We start from the raw sequence: 16,632 nt of genomic DNA on the forward strand, positions 1-16,632 counted from the left end.
TACAGTAGGTTTGTTCCTTGTTCCCTCTTGCTTAAAGGGCAACTGGACTTCTTTTCGTTTCTTGAAAACACAGCCCTCTCCCCTCCCTGACAGACATCTACACCTCGTGCTGCCTCAGCAGAGCCAAAAACCTAACGAAGGACAGCTCACACCCTGGCTTTGACCTGTTTGACCTGCTGCCCTCTGGCAGGAGCTACAGGTGCATCAAAGCCAGAACAAATAGACTTAAGAACAGTTTCTTCGCCAGAGCAATCACCACCCTGAACTCTCACGCTCACCCACTCTAACTGTGCAATACCCACATCTCTGTGCAATATTATATTATTCATACTGAACAATATCCATCAGTTCTATATTGTGTCAAAGCCAATATTCATTCACCAAGTGCAATACTCACTATCTTCACTGTTATATGTATATACTTATTTTATTTTTGGCTCAATGTATTTTTATACATTCTGTTTTATTTTCTGTATAAGTTCTATTTTATATTTTAGAGAGTTTGACTTTCTACAGAATGGCACTGAACAGGAGCGGCCCTCCAATCTCATTGTACATTCTGTATAATGGCAATAAAGGCATTCTATTTTATTCTATTCTATTCTATTCTATTCTATTCTATTCTATTCTATTTACCTCTCATCCAAAAGACTCTCAAACCCAAACCCAGGTAGACCCAGGTAGTGATGCAGGTAGTTGTAGCCAAATAAAATGGAGAGCAATAAAAGATGAATTATTCTTTACTCTGTGCATTTCAGGAAAAAAAAATATTCATTGTTTTTCTGATTTTTGTCCTCCAAAAGAGAACAAGCTTTGTACCGTCACTACCTGGACTGATGGAGTGAAGTGATCAACACATAATATTGACCAGCAAAACATTTGTAATCACATCAGCCTAAGGCAGAGGAAACAGCAGCAGTCCTAACAACAAGAAAAAGCAGCCTGTGGGCGTTTTCTGTCCATTTTCTGTACTGCTGTTTCGTAGCTGCCGCTTCTGACCAGGTGTTAGATGGCAGCGTTTCATATTTCCAGCTTTGTCCCAAACTAACATCTCTGCCTGAGCAGAACAACAGCTGGATGTATACCTCACCCACAGTGACCGAGATGAATCTAGCACCCATTCAGAAACATTCAAAGGGGGGTCTCCAGTCTGGTGATGGAGGTAGCCCCCCTTTGTAGTTTTGTCCCTCTGTATCTGTTGCTGGTTGAGGTCAGGTTCTCCAAGACTGTCCTCTGAAGGTGGAGGACTGCGGAATAAAGTCAGAATTCCTTCACCCGTCTGCAGCTGGAGAGCATGAAGGCCAGAGCGACCAATGTCTGAAACAGCCAGAGACACACTCCAGCTAGTTGCATTACAAATTGTAGAACAGTTAGACTGGATTCGTGCAGCTGAGCAGGATGGTGGGGATGTATCTGAATCCTGTAGGCAACAGAGAACATCATCATGCACATGAAAAACCAAAAAGCACTTCAGACTTAGGCATGAAAGGCAGGATATCCTGCAGTTTTTCTCTTATTCCTCACCTGGGGGACCACAGTCAAATAGGCCACTGCATAATCGGAGTCAGGAGAATCGAGATCGTGTACGGTGAGTGTAAGAGTGACTGTCGCCCCTGCCTGAGCTGTGGCAGGAATGTGGAGGGACACCTGGCCATGGAAAGACTCTTGTTCTGATACAGGGAACCTGTAGGGCAAAAAACCCTCATTGTAAATTTTTTTTTTCTTATATACTTATAGTACTGTGCAAAAGTCTTGAGTCACCCCTCACTTCATTTATGTTTTGCTAAGAAAAAAAAGGGAAATAGGCACAGTTATTTATTAAAATATCCAGACATACACAGGAATGACGTATATAAGGCAAAAACAGTCTGTACAATTTAATGAGTTTCAAAGCCAACATGTAACCACATTTATTCTTCAACACAGCCTGAACTCAGGCTTCCTTGTAATTTCTTTAAGCAGTCTTCAGGAACAGTTCTCCAGGCTTCTTGAAGGACAGTCAAAGCTCTTCTTTGGATGTTGGCTGCCTTTTGTTCTGTTCTCTGTCAAGATGATCCCACGCTGCTTCATTAATGTTTAAGTCCAGGCTCTGGGGAGGCCAATCCATGACTGACAGCGTTCCATTGCACGTTTTTCTTTCCAGGTATGCTTTTACTGCATTGGCAGTGGGATCGTTGTCATGCTGAAAAATGAAACCACTGCCAATCTGGACCAAAATGTGCTCACACTTTCTGCATTCAAAATTCCATCAATTTTAACAAGATTGCCAACACCACATCTTAAAATGTAGCCTCAAACCATGACAGAGCCTGGATCGTTTTTAACAGATGGCTGTAGACACACTGTTGTCATTATCTAAGACCTGCTACCACTGATTTTCAGTACAGTAATATGGCATACTTTAGCCTTTTCTCCGTTTCCCGTCCTTAAGAATGGCTTCTGGACAGCTACCCGTCCACTGACACCATTCCTGATGAAGCTGATGAAGTTTCAGTGAGCAGTAGATGATCACCTGAAGGGCCAGATGCTTCGTGTCAGGTCTTTGCTGGATTTTTTTTCCGCTTTCTTAAGGACATGACTTTCGGAAACTTTATTTATTTACTGTATTCATTTATTTATGATGATTACTGCACATCATGCTGAGATATATCATGTTTCTGACTAATAGCTCTTTGGGAATCACCTTGTTAGTTCATGGAAAACTTATATTTGGCCTTTTCACAAAAAGAAAGAAATGGTAACAAATATGTTTTTGTGACAGGGTTCTAGTGTCAAAGTACCTGGAGATACAATTTAAAATTGGTTCTTTACTAAGTTTTCTGTTATGTGTAGACACAACACTAGTTCATCCCATGCGTAGGTGCCTTTTTGAGGCTTTAATAACTCATTGGTCAGTGGCTTAACAAACAAAAAGCATTCTTCTGAAAATGATCAGGTACAAGGACTGGACTGAAAATGAGTGGAAAAGCAGCCAAATTCCAAAGAACAACTTTGAAAGCCCTTCAGAAAAGCCTGGAGAACTCCCGCTGAAGACCACTTCAAAAAATCGTGACATAGCCTGTCTGTCTCCTTGGAAGCAAATTTAAAATAAATGAGGGGTGACTCATGACTTATGCACAGTGCTGTATCATATGACTGCTTTTAAAAATGATTTTGTTTAACTTCCTTATTTTGTTTAAATAGTGTGCAAATCACACAATTACCTGTACATGACTTTAAAGTGAATGCCAGCAAAGGAGACATAAGAAATAAGGTAGTGAGATAAGTTCTTCTGGGTTCACTCTGCACCTGATGCATTCATTTACTTTTCTCTGTACCTGCGCGGCTCTCTCGTCTGAAGAAATCCACAGTCGTCATCAGCTGTCAAACTAAAGAGTCGTCCCGCACCGTGGTTTTGGATGCCATAGGCCACCGTTGCACTCTGACCAGGCACGACGTGGGGAACAGAAAGCACCTGAACAACATGTGAAACTGACTGTGTGAAAACCGCGTGGACCACTGGCCAAGGAAAGGTCATCACTTGAGAAAATATTTCAGGTAATCAAAAACTTTACTTTCTCCCGCAGAAGCATGTTCAGCATTACTGCTAGTTACCTGTATCTGAATGTGAGTGGGCTGCACCATCTCTGTGGAAACCCTCTCCAGTTTGTTTCCTCTGCTGTCCTGGCCTGAAAGCTGAATGCAGAAGGGGACTCTGGGGACAGGGTCCACCAAGCCTACCAGCTCCTCCAAAGAATAGATGGATGAAGAGGAGGAGTTCAGCTTCACCTGCTGAAGACTCTCCCCTTCAGCCCCCAGCAGTGTTGCATGACTAAATGATGCCTCCTTATCTGAAGCCAGGCCTGTAACAGCCACCACCAGTAAGGCAGGAACACCTGAAAATCATAAGGGTGCATCCCTATGAGTATGCTGCCACTAATACATCACTATTATTATGTAAATTCATCAAAATCTCTCACCTGCAATGGGATTACCCTCCACTCTGGCCAGACCTGGGTGAGTCTCATTGGTTACAGTTGCAAAATAATACAGGAAGTCGACACTGCTGTCACCTGGTGGAGCAGATCAACAGACAAATACTTTTTGTCTCATAATACAGTAGAGCTGTAATTGCATTGCCAGTTGATCAGCTTGATGTCCACCATGTCATTTCTTTTACCTATAACATTGAATGTGAGGTGGCCTTCACTCTTGGCTTGGAGTTTCCACTGGCCAGGCTGTAAAGGAGAAAAGAGGCTGATGCGGTACAGTCCCTGAAAGCGTTCCAGCTCTGCGAGGGGGCCTTCCTCCTTCAGCAGAGACTGGCTTTGGTCTGAGAAGAGAAGCATAAACAGCCTCAAACCAACAGCAAACCCTCAAAAACCAAAGAAAAAAAAGTAAAAGACTGGTCTTATTTACCTGAGGGACTGGTAAGGATACACTCTAACATAGTGCCAGACAGATGTAGGGTGACATTTTTTACTGAGCTGTCAACTCTGAATGTATGAACAGACATCAGCTCCTGGTCACTTTCCACATGGAGGAGGGTCACCTGAGGACGGAGAAGAAAAAGTATCCCGAAAGACTTTTTGAGAAATAAATAACTTTATTTGAGAAGAAGTAGAAAAAAATAAGAAAATACTTTGCATGGTTTTTGTGTACAAAATAGCTGTTGTTTTCTTTGTCAGGTAACAGAAGTGGTGAAAATACACCTGAATTTACAGTCACTTTGTAATGTAGCATTTTATAAAATTGAGACACATTTATGTTAGACACAAAGCTGCAGCTGTCATAGACTGCTTTCTTAAAAAGCTGTAGAAATGTTGATCATCATGGAGAAAATAAAATTGCATTGGTGTTATTAACCCATTACTAATAGCAGTTGTTTGGCAGATTTGGTCTCTGAAAAGAGAAGAACTGCTGATCAGTCGTAATACAAATAACGACCTTAAACAACTTTCTAATTTGAAACAATAGATGAATTATGAAGGTGGGAAATCAAGACCACTGGACTTAGTGAAATAAAACAAGGAAAACTGCATTTGGTTAAAAGAGAAAAGGTTGCATGTTAACAGCTTCATATCTCAGGGTCTTATTGTTGCACCTTGTCAGCTGCTGTGCTGTCCTCCACTATTGTAGAGACCTTGTGTATGTCGGAGTTGGTGGTGAATATTGTTAGTCCTCCTGACAGAGAGGCCAATGAAGAGTAGAGAGCAAAACGATCAGGGGATAAACGGCCCTTACTCCTCCTCTTCCTCATCAGTCTGCCTCGGCTCTCTTTGGTGTAGTTGGGGTCTTCAGTAAGAAGAAAAGTCACCTGTGGGAAAATGAGGCCAGAATGAGTGACAGCTGGAAGGATGCTGAAATACAGTTTGCTTGACTGCAGTCCCCACACTTTCTCCCCAAACTGCACACTGAGTACAAGAAGGTAAACAAGATGAGTTTGTTATTGTGATGTTTTTTTTTTTTTTTTTTTAATGAGAACTCATCAATATTTCAAAAACTGCAAATGTGCTCTGCAATAGAGCTGGCCCCTGGTGATCTGAGTCTCTTAGTCAAAAATGTTCACGATACAATAACACCACCCTCCGGCCAGTCACTAAAACTACAATACACTGTGTGTCCTGCTGGCTCCATCAGCCAGGTAATCACCAGCTTTCAGCAGTCACAGTTTCTCCAGGAAATTCTGATTTCCATTGAAACCCATCTGAAAAGTGAATTCATGCAGTACCTTACCATTTCTCTGAAGAAACACATATAATCTGTATCTGCGCTCTTATCAAAGGTCTACATTTTCAGTGACATAAGGTGAAGACTATTTGGAATATTTTTAAAGATAGGGTATTCCTAAACAGCGTCTCTGGACTTGTGTTTTTCTTTGCTGATAATCTCAAAACAACTCTGAATTGTACTGAAAATAATGTAGTGTGAGAGAGGAAGAAGAATTCCTTTCAAAGGTGCACCTACCTTGCTCTGTTTCTCAAGCGAGAGGGCCTTTACCGCATCGAACAAATGGGCATCTTTAGGGGAAGCATCGGTGAAAACGAAGATCTCTGACAGCGGTGGACTGTGAGTGAGTGCCAGCTAATAACAAGAGAGCACGTTAGCTGCTGCATGTGCATCTATAGAAACTGTAAATGTAATCACACACACACATCACTTATTTCCCATGAGTATTTATCCTTTAAAAGTACCTGGATGGCAGAAAGGCACATCTCTGGTTCATCCCCTCCTCCGAGGGCCATCAGCTTCTCCATGTGCTGCATGAACTGGTCTGGATCATCAGTCTCATATACTGGTCCCACTCCTGATCAGTACAGTAAGTAGAAATTATTAAAGATCTGGATAAGTAACCGCTTTTTGAAAGCTTTGAAATCTAATGTAATTACAAGAGCAATTTTTACAGGCCCTTACGGTCTGTTTAATGAAATGCTTCATCACCTTGAGAAATACACTTATTTGTTTTCTTACTGACAGTTGGATAAGACTGACTCTGCTCTTTAAGCTGTCAAGAAGTAGTCATAGAGGTCTATATCGAGGTTCACACAATTATTCATGAGACCCAGGGAAACAGTAAAAATGGCACAAATTTTGTTTAGAACATACAGTTAGTATGGGACAAATTTCTGCACCCTCTACACACAGAAAAGATTTTTAAAAAAAATCATGAACGAAAGTATATAACGATGTGTGTATTGTGGTGCACATAGTCACACAATACAGGGGCTAAAAGCTCTTCATGCTGATCTGTCCTTCAGCTCCACATATACTGTTTCTGACCCGCTGTCACCTGGATCGTGGAAGGGCACCAGCAGAAAGGTACCAAGCTGCTCTGGGCTGTTGGCTCGGCTCTGTATGATGGAGAGAGCCCGAAGACGAGCAGCGTAGATCTCCTCAAACATGCTACCTGTGGTGTCCATGACAAAAACCAGCGCAGGACCCTGGTTCACACTGAAGAGTCTGTCACAGAAAGGTCAATCATCACCTGAATCTTGTAAGGAGACATTTGAGAAGCAACAACCCTTCAGTTCAGGCCGATGTAACAGCGGTTGAAGCTTACTTGAGAAAGTTTCTATGGCCCACAGTGTCTCTGAGGTCTCTCAGCACAGTCAGGGTGGCCTCAGTAGCCAACGTGGCAGCTTTGTCATGGAGGTAATGGTGAGGGGAGAAGAGCGGTGAGGTGCTGTCCTTGTTGATGCCCCCTTTGGCACTCTTGTAGCGGCTTCTGTCTAGAATACCTCCATGACTGCATTTACCTGGAAAATAAATGATGTCTTTACAGCTTTACAGACTGAAAAGGAATTGAAAAAAAAAATCTTTAAAATATTCTCTATTCTGTATCATTATTGATTTTTTTTTTTTTTTTTTTTGTGGCAGCACTACGCCTGCAGGTGGCTGAAGTTATCCTGACATACCCTGAGGTTTTGGGGGGAAAGTGCTGAAATATCCAGTGGTGAGCAGCTGGGAGTCTTCCTGTGTGGTTTTCAGTGTTGCCAGAAGGTTGTTTCGACAGGTAGTACTGAAGCACTCCAGACAGGTAGGTGTGTCCTCTGAAAGCAGAAATTATGACAACTTTATTTTTTTTACATCGTTTGCTTAAATGGGATTTCCTTCTTAGGACTGAATACATATTCGCAGCAATGTTAACCATAAATTAGTGTCACTGTGTTGCGTAAATAAACTTTTTCGTGAATGGATTTAGGGCACCAACTTTTGAAATGAATTTATTTATAATCATGAATTATTTTTTATTCTTTTTGGATGGTGTGATGAATATCTTATATTGATTTATGTACATCCAGGCTTCCAGAAATGTTGGGTGTCTGTGCTAAATGCAATATTTTCTGCGTGGTGGAGTAGAACCAAAAATTGGGATGATTGGATTTCTGAGAGGTAACCAGAAAACTGTAAGGTCTGTCAGCAATCAGTTATGACGGCCTGAACCAAAACAATTGTAGTATTTGGAATTTGGCTCCCAGACGGCCTTGGATGGCTGTCTATCTAAATTGTCTCCTGGAGATGTTGTGTAAACAGATGCTCTTCGCCCCCGCCCGTGTTGTGACCTGTATGAACTGGTATCCTGGCAACCAAGGCTGACTACTCCATCTTATCATGACCTGCTTATAGAGGAAGCTGGCTGGCCATCACAGTATACTGGATACTCATCTCCGCTGGCAGCCACTCCCCTCTTCTCCTTAGTGCTGTTTTCCTGCTAATGGTAGCGCCTGTAACGGCTGCATGACCTCAGACGCTTGTCTCCCCATGTTTGTTTTGTTGTTTGTATTTCTTGGATGAGTGTTCTGGAACGCAATTTCATTGTATATAATGACAATAAATTATTCTAAATTCTAAATGAATGATTTAAACTGAATCTTTTAAAACCCCGTTTTAAAAGAATGATTACAAAGACTAACTTGGTCAAGAGAGCCTTTATAATAATATGTCATTATCATCCTGGCCAATGAGCAATTTTTGGTCCTTAAAATGAGCCATAGCATGATGACATACATGAATTACCTTTAGCTACAGGCACAGCAGGCTCCTCTGGCTGAAGCAAGTGGAGGTATATGGAGTGCTGGCCCATCTCCACCCAGTTACTGTGGCTGTAGAAGTCCTGACAAAGCAGATGTTTAAAAAAAACCCAGAACATTTCACTTTGCCAAATTTATAAAACATACACAAGCTAACCTTTCCCCTGTTGTTCACATTAAATTCTGTGTGGCAGCTTACCTGCAGTGAATGAAACAGCTGACCCAAGCTACGACGGGCACTTTGGTATTCTTTGGCCCGTACTGAGAGCACGGTGTTTGTCCAGAACTGTCGTAACATGACTGTGGCGTCTTCAATACGCTCTGAATCAAAGTGGTAGACTGGGTCAGACCTGGTGGAGCTCCGGAAGTCCATGGCTGCATTGGATTTCACCACCTCTCCGACAGCTCTCCAAAATCCACGGTCTAGTCTGATCTGGGATGGTTAGACATTAAAAAATTAATTCTGTGGTCAAATTCTGTTAAATTTCCATATATGAAATTGTTCCATTTTAATGCAGTAAAGTGGTCATTTAATGATTTTATGAGCCACTGATGTCACTCCTTCAGCAAACACGATCTCACCTGCTCTTTCTCATGGTTTCCCTCAGGTTTCTTAATTCCCCTTAGGGTCTCCAGGGTGACATTTAGGATGGTTCGCTCTGTAATATACTGGTGAGTGTGCGACTCCCAGGACAGGGTTAACACCCAAGACCAAAAGTTAGGCAGGAAGCCCATGCACGGTGAAGCCAGGAGAAGAAGGTAAGCGAGGGCAAACGGGTGCACCTGCCTCTGACTTCTTTCCCAGATTCCTCTGCCCTGTGACATTGTGCTCTGGAGGAAAGAGTGAGCAGGTCCCATTGTAAAATAAAAACACTGTCATTAGCCTGAAATGATTCTTGCAATGCTTCATGATCTAGTCATTTAACTGAAAGCATGTGAACTGACCTGATCTCTATTTTTCAACAAAGTTTTGTGCTAATTTGATCATTCTGTGCCACTCAACCCTGTGTGTGCTCTTATGTCATCACCCACTCCTTACCATCACCCCTCAGAGATCCTCTCAGGTTTTTCTCTTGCCTGCACAGAGGCTCCTATTGTTCTTTGTCATCTTAATTCAGATACATTCTTTGCTATTGTTGTCATAGTCTGTGCTTTCACAAAGCTCCTGTCATGGTCTCTTCATTTGAGACAAATAAAAGTTTCCTGTCACAGTACTGATAACCATTCCCTGGTTTTAATTTCAGAAAAGCAAAAACTTATTTAGTGTTGGTCACTTTAAGCAATTTCTTGGCCTCATACCCACAGTCCAGTGCAAAAATGAGCTACTGTATGCCATATTTTATTAGCGTTTATATTAGCAGGGAAATTCAAACATGTGTTCAGAGCTTTAGTCAAAACCAGAGAATTTGGTAAAAACAGTCTCACCTCAGTTCATCCTGTATCTCTCTCTCTCTGTAGAATTTGATCAGTAGCACTGCATCCAGAGTACAGAGAAGTGTGACAACGTAGACTTATATCATAAGTTGTCAGTGGAGAAAATCGCTGCAGTATCACAGCATTCTTGTCTTTTTAACAAATTAACAAAGTCTTCATATTTATGTGTCCTTGAGCTTTTGCCAGTAATCTGCTCCTCAGAGATATAAAAAAAAAAAAAAAAGAACCCAGACCTGAACTGAAGAGGCACTTTCTTCAGATATAAGATTGGTTGACACTGTGCAGTCTTGGGTGTGTTTCTTAGCTTTAGGGCTGCACCGTGGGGCAAAAGATATCTCATCATAGCTCGCCTTGCCCCTCCTTACCTCCCCATTAAAGTACGGTGCATTGAATCGCAACAATAGGGCTGCATATATTACCAGCCGGGGCCTACCCCAACCCCCCTCATTGTCATCTATCACACTCTGTGTTCCTCACGAAACCAAAAAAAAAAAAAAAAGCAGTGCTTTTCACAACTGCAGACGCTACAACTCTTTCCGCTCTCTCAATTCAGGCTTTGCAAAGAGGGGAATCAGTTGCTAGACAACTCCAAAGAGAGTGTTGAGCTTGTGGGATTGAACTGTGGTTGAGGTGATGAAGAATACAGGATGTCTCAGCTTTTGGTTTTCTGTTGTTTTAGGTTGTTTTGGTTCTTTGAACCGAACTGTTTGGTGTTTGAGTTTAAATTGAAAGAGAAACAAGAGATGAGAAGATAGTTTTGTTGCTGGGCCTCACACCCCTGCCCTGGCAAGCCATAAAACACCCAAGAGGGAATTTTAGTGTCTAAAATGTGAAAGAAAGTGATCAGTGGGAGACTTTGGCAAGCAGCTGCAGATCTAATGATCTAATGGACATTGCACGTGGTTCCATACAAGTACTAGTAAAAGGAAAGCTTTGCAGTTTACTAGTGTTTCCTGTTCACCTGCAGGAAGGTAACACTTGTTTCTGTGTACACTGAGGCTAATGCACGCTGAGATTGTTGTCTGTCACATAAACCACATAAATATTCTTCAGTGCCTTGCAACATGTACCATGTGTCAGATACAGAATCTGTCTTAGTATTTTTTTTGTAAGAATTGTTGTGTGTGTGTAAGAGACATATCTATAGTCACAGAGTAAGAAATTGTGGAGATTTTAAGTTATGATACTGATTTACGTAGTTATACTTTTAAAATTCTGTGTTTTTTCTGTCCTTAGTTATGCACATAATCTGACTTTTAAATATGAATGATGGAGTGTTTTTCTTCTTTTACAACTTCAGAGGCTGTTAAAGAGTGCAAAATAAAACTAAAATGCAAATGACTGGAGGCACTCCTGGACCCAAACAAAATTTGGGATCCACATGAGCAAAAATTAGCATTGCACGATTTGGGGGGGGGTTGCACAAAAATTTTGAGAAATCATCGCACCCAGAGACGGCTGTTTGGACAGCATCTGCTGACGAAGGTTCTTCTGATTCCAGAAATGTGAGTTAAACAGACATTTTTCCTTAGTTTTTCATGTTCAGAGAAAGAACATGAAAAACTTAAAAAACGAAGCTTCAGTTCCCGGCACTCTAAATATTCAGACTCTGGCTTCTGTTTCTTAGCTGGTAGATTTGTGTTTCTGTTCCAGCTGATTATAATGCTGTTTTTGAGTCCAACTATAATAAAGCTCAGTGTGGCATAGCTGCACCGGCAAACTTTGATACTGTGTTGTGCTCTTCTGTTGACAAAACTGTATGTGTGTGTGTGTGCGTGTGTGTGTGCGTATGTTTATAATACCTTGTGGGGACAATTTTCCTGACATATACTACGTTGTGGGGACCAATTGCTCCTTGTGGGGACTGGAACCTTGTCCCCACAAGGGGAAACCCTGTTTTTGGGTCAGGGGTCAGAGTTAGGGCTAAGGTATGAACTGAGTTTAGGTTAGGGTTAGGGTTAGGTATGTGATGGTTAGGGTTAGGAAAAGGGTAAAGGTAAGGTTTAGGCTGTAGAAATGAATGGAAGTCAATGGAAATTCCCCACAAAGATAGCAAAACACACTTGTGTGTGTGTGTGTGTGTGTGTGTGTGTGTGTGTGTGTGTGTGTGGTTTCTGAACTGACAGACTCCAACTTATCATGTTGTCTCCCTGATGCACAAAATTAATATCAGTACTCAAGCTGATAAACTCTTAAACTGTGTGTCTCGGCTGGTTTATTCCCAGCTGTCTCTGCTCTTCCCTTGTTACATTGTTCTCTGGATTATTTTCCTCATAAGCCATAAGCCTACAAAAGAAAAGAAAGAAAGACAAGAAAGTGGTTTTCTTTAAGTTTACACAAGTCTCTCAAGTCTGCATTTTGGGTCCTCATCCTGCCTGCCACATTGCTGCACTGTGACAGATGCAACTTCAGATGAAAAAGGCTGGGAATCAGTATCTCAGAGAATGCTTTGATTTTGCAGTTATATGAGTATTACTGCTGTTGAATTATTACAAAGATGCTCACCACTGCACTGCTGTGGTGGAGGCAGGGCAGGCCTCTGCTGAGCTGGGCGATTACAAATTAGTGAAGTTTTTAGTTTTCAAATTCACATTTTATTATCCTCTTTCTTCAACTCAGGAGTTAAATGCATTAGAATACACAGGAAAAACAAAGTACCAAAAAAAAAAGTGTTAAACAATTACAAAGCACAAACAATCTTGCATGCATGACTTCAGAAGACATTGCACTGATTTAAATTTATTTTCTAGTGACTTTAATCACAACTTGATGTCCCCAAGTCCAGACTGAAACACCGGGGCGACTGAGCTTTTGCTGTGGTGGCGCCCAAACTATGGAATGAGTTGCCCCTCTATGCTAAGCTGGCCCCAACACTAGATGTCTTTAAATCTCACTTAAAAACAAACTTTTTCTCTAAGGCATTTCAAAATGCTAGTCTCTAGTTAGTTTGAGTCATTTTGGGCACTGTTTTTATATTTTTTAGAGCTCCTTTTATGGTTAATCCTTTTTAAATTATTATTATTTTTTGTGTTGTGTTGTATTGCTGTCTTTTATCTTGAACGCACTTTGTTCAACTTTGTTGTCTTTTAAAGGGCTCTTTAAATAAAGTTGGATTGGATTGGATTGATATTTGAGATCAGACCTGCAGTGAGTAAAATGTCTGTTCCAGCTCTTTGTGTATATTTGGAGAGTTTTTCATTATTTTTCAGGTGATGCAGTCGCTGCGATTTGCTCTGATGCCAACTGTGGTTGACATCTCAGTCACATGGGATTTACCAAAGGAAGTGTCTGTCACTGTCCACCAATCACAGCACTTTTTCAGGGTCAGAGCAGCACCATCTCATGTTGTTGTTTAGGTATTCGATGACAGTCATTAACATGACTTCAAACACTGTAATTCTGCCCTCAGAGGCAGCAGAGGGCTGTGTGACAGTGAAGTACAGCCTGGCAGGTCATCCCTCTGAGAACCTGCAGAAGACACTGGGTAAAATAGTTTAACACAGGCAGTATAGTGAGAGACAGCACTATTTAATAAAATATACTTTGCTAATTACAAAACTTCATTCATTTAATCTAAAACATGTTTCAGTGCAGTAATTTTTTCCTATTCCAAATTTTCTCAATACTTGGATTAGAGCTGTCACAGAATACAAGTGCCAGTATTGATGAGAAACAATATGTTAAAAATAAGAGAGAATAATCTCACTTTGAAAGCACACAAACAATAATATGGTAACCAATCCAGCACCTGTGTAGTCATCACTTGACTCACTTGCAGGTCATTCTAGTTCTCTTTCCTTTCAGTAACTCCTGTACTGCAGCGCATCTACACATGTGTAGACCTTTCCAACTATAACAGCTTCTTCTGGTATAGGAGTGCGTTTTTGATCATTCTTCCAGAAGTACACTTGTGAGGTCAGATACTGATGTTGGATGATAAGGCCTGGCTCACAGTCTCTGCTCTAAATCAAAGGTGTTGAGGTCAGGACTCTGTGGAGGCCAGTCAAGTTCTTTCATATCAAAACTCGCCCATCCATGTCTTTATGGACCTGCTTTGTACACTGGTGTGCAGTCATGTTGGAACAGGAAGGGGCTATCCCCAAACCGTGCCCACAAAGTTGGGAGGTTGAAACTGCCCAAAATGTCTTGATATGATGAAGCATTAAGAGTTCTAAGGGACTAACTAAGGGACTGAGCCGAACTCCTGAAAAACAACCCCACACCATAATCCACCCTCCACCAAACTTTACACTTGGCACAATGCCGTCAGACAAGTACTGTTCTTTTGGCAACCACCAAACCCAGACTCATCCATCGGGTTGCCAGACAGAAGTGTGATTCATCACTCCAGAGAACACATCTCCACTGCTCTAGAGTCCAGTGGTGGTGTGCTTTGTACCACTGCATCCGACACTTTGCATTGTGCTTTGTGATGTAAGCCTTGCATGCAGCTGCTCGGCTATGGAAACCCATGAAGCTCTCTACGCACTGTTCTTGAGCTCCTCTGAAGACCACATGAAGTTTGGAGGTCTTTAGTGAATCTGCACAAAGTCAATGACCTCTGTTTACTACGCGCCTCAGCATCCGCTAACCCTGCTCTGTGATTTTACGTGGCCACTTCATGTCTGAGTTGCTGTCGTTCCCAATCACTTCTACTTTGTTGTAATCCCACTAACAGTTGACTGTGGAATATTTAGTAATGAGGAAATTTCACGACTGAACTTGTTGCACAGGTAGCATCTTATCACGGTAACACGCTGGAATTCACTGAGTTCCTGAGAGCGACCCATTCTTTCACAGATGTTTGTAGAACCAAGGTTGCAGTTTAAAATAATAAAATTGGTTTTACACACCTGTGGCCATTAAAGTGATTGGAACACCTGAATTCAATGATTTGGATGGCTGAGTGAATACTTTAGCAACACCTCCATGAAGTCAGTAGTGTATGTGACAAAACTCACATCATCAAGCCACTGTGGTTTGATGATGTGTTGTATAACTTAACTGGCAGATAAATCTACCTGAAAGCAGAATATTTTAAAATGTCAACTTTAATAAAATACACTGCTCAAAAAATTAAAGGGAACACTCAAATAACACATCCTAGATCTGAATGAATGAAATATTCTCATTGAATACTTTGTTCTGTACAAAGTTGTTGTCAACACACAAAAATCATCAATGGAAATCAAATTTATTAACCAATGGAGGCCTGGATTTGGAGTCACACACAAAATTAAAGTGGAAAAACACACTGCAATGAAATGGTCGCAGATACATCAGTTTTTAATTAAAGGTAAGCTCCTACTGTGCATTTATTTAAGCAGCTTAATGACACTGCTCAGCATCCATGAACTGTGTGCTGATATGAAAACCTATGAAAAGGACAGTCTGGGTGCTTTCACACTGAAGTACTTCACAAACTGTGCTCATATGTGTATGTCATGATACTACAAAGAAATGTAGCTGTTCTGCAGCACTGATTGCATTCACAGTGAGACAGTTCTAATTTTAAACTCAGTGAAGCAGATAGCTGCAACGGTGACAGTACTGGTTGATTGTTAACTATATCAGAGGAAAAATAGGCAAAATTCTAACCCTCAAGCAATCAGTCAGTATAACGTAATATTTAAAAAAAAAACAAGAGAATAAAACAAAAACAAGTAAAATGCTGCAAGTCAACTCATTAAAGTCACACATTCTCTGATGTAATCATAAGCAGAGCATTATCCGATGAGATTAATGTGGAAACGTTTAGTCATTTTATTGTTTTTATTATTTTTATGGCTAAGAAATGCTTGTTTCACAGGTGCGATGTTGAACTGCTGTGGTCTGCTAACTCCTCAAAAGAAACCAGGTAGAAAAGAGACTTTTCACTTTATGTACTCGTTAAATTCAAAAACATTGACTGTAATCACACATAATATTCAATACAGTTTTACTTAAATATATAGCACCAAAACAACAAACATTCACCTCAAGGTGCATCACAGAATATTTTGCTCCACATACTGTTTGTGATAGAGAGAATATCTACATTTCAAACTTGTATGCGTTTGTGATTCTTAAAAGAAGATACAAAACTACTCTTTACTGTCAATTCAGTTTCAATAATATTACTATTGAATGGTAATTTAAAATAGTCTGATTAAGTTGAATCCAACTTCCAGGTTAAATGTGAAAGAAAGTCATGAATGACAAAATTCATGATTCAATGCTGGCCAGACTGAAGGAGTCTGTGGTCAACAGCGCCATCCTGTGTCCAAATAACATATTTGCACTACTGAAGACTTCCGAGCAAGGAAACACATTCACACACTTCTGTACATGATTGCAGAAAAACCCAGCCTAAAGCCCAAAATACTGAATATCATAAACATATTCCAGTGATACACTTGACACACTTAATGCCAAAGTCCATGAAGGCTGAAAGCAAATTTGCAACAATAATATATTTTCCTCATATTCTGTATTTTTGTCCTAGCTAACCTCAGATTGCCCAAACCTTTATTAACCTTGACTGGTTCGAGATTCAAAGGCCAGTTCAACACAAGTAGGTCTAAATTTTATGTAAATCTTCCTTTATGATAAAGCTTATAGTTAGGGCTGGATCAGGTGACCCTGAACCATCCCTTAGTTATGCTGCTATAGGCCTAGTCTGCTGGGGGGTTCACATAATGCACTGTTT

General features: G+C 40.9%; 1 protein-coding gene across 1 annotated transcript; it reads right to left on the reverse strand.

Moving 5' to 3' along the window:
- Nucleotides 1–718: 718 nt before the first annotated feature.
- vwa7 (von Willebrand factor A domain containing 7) lies at nt 719–10,169 on the reverse strand. Its single transcript, XM_030743501.1, has 17 exons — nt 9,936–10,169; nt 9,093–9,341; nt 8,710–8,943; nt 8,497–8,593; nt 7,395–7,529; nt 7,040–7,235; nt 6,770–6,939; nt 6,174–6,286; nt 5,947–6,063; nt 5,084–5,296; nt 4,399–4,531; nt 4,160–4,312; nt 3,960–4,052; nt 3,595–3,875; nt 3,318–3,454; nt 1,525–1,684; nt 719–1,420 (listed from the first exon to the last, which is right to left on the reverse strand). Exons 2-17 carry the CDS (start codon nt 9,333–9,335, stop codon nt 896–898), a joined length of 3,000 nt encoding a protein of 999 aa, XP_030599361.1. The 5' UTR covers nt 9,336–9,341; nt 9,936–10,169; the 3' UTR covers nt 719–895.
- Nucleotides 10,170–16,632: the final 6,463 nt, after the last annotated feature.

This window comes from Archocentrus centrarchus, chromosome 13, assembly GCF_007364275.1.
Source record: "Archocentrus centrarchus isolate MPI-CPG fArcCen1 chromosome 13, fArcCen1, whole genome shotgun sequence".
NCBI classification, from domain to species: Eukaryota; Metazoa; Chordata; class Actinopteri; order Cichliformes; family Cichlidae; genus Archocentrus; species Archocentrus centrarchus.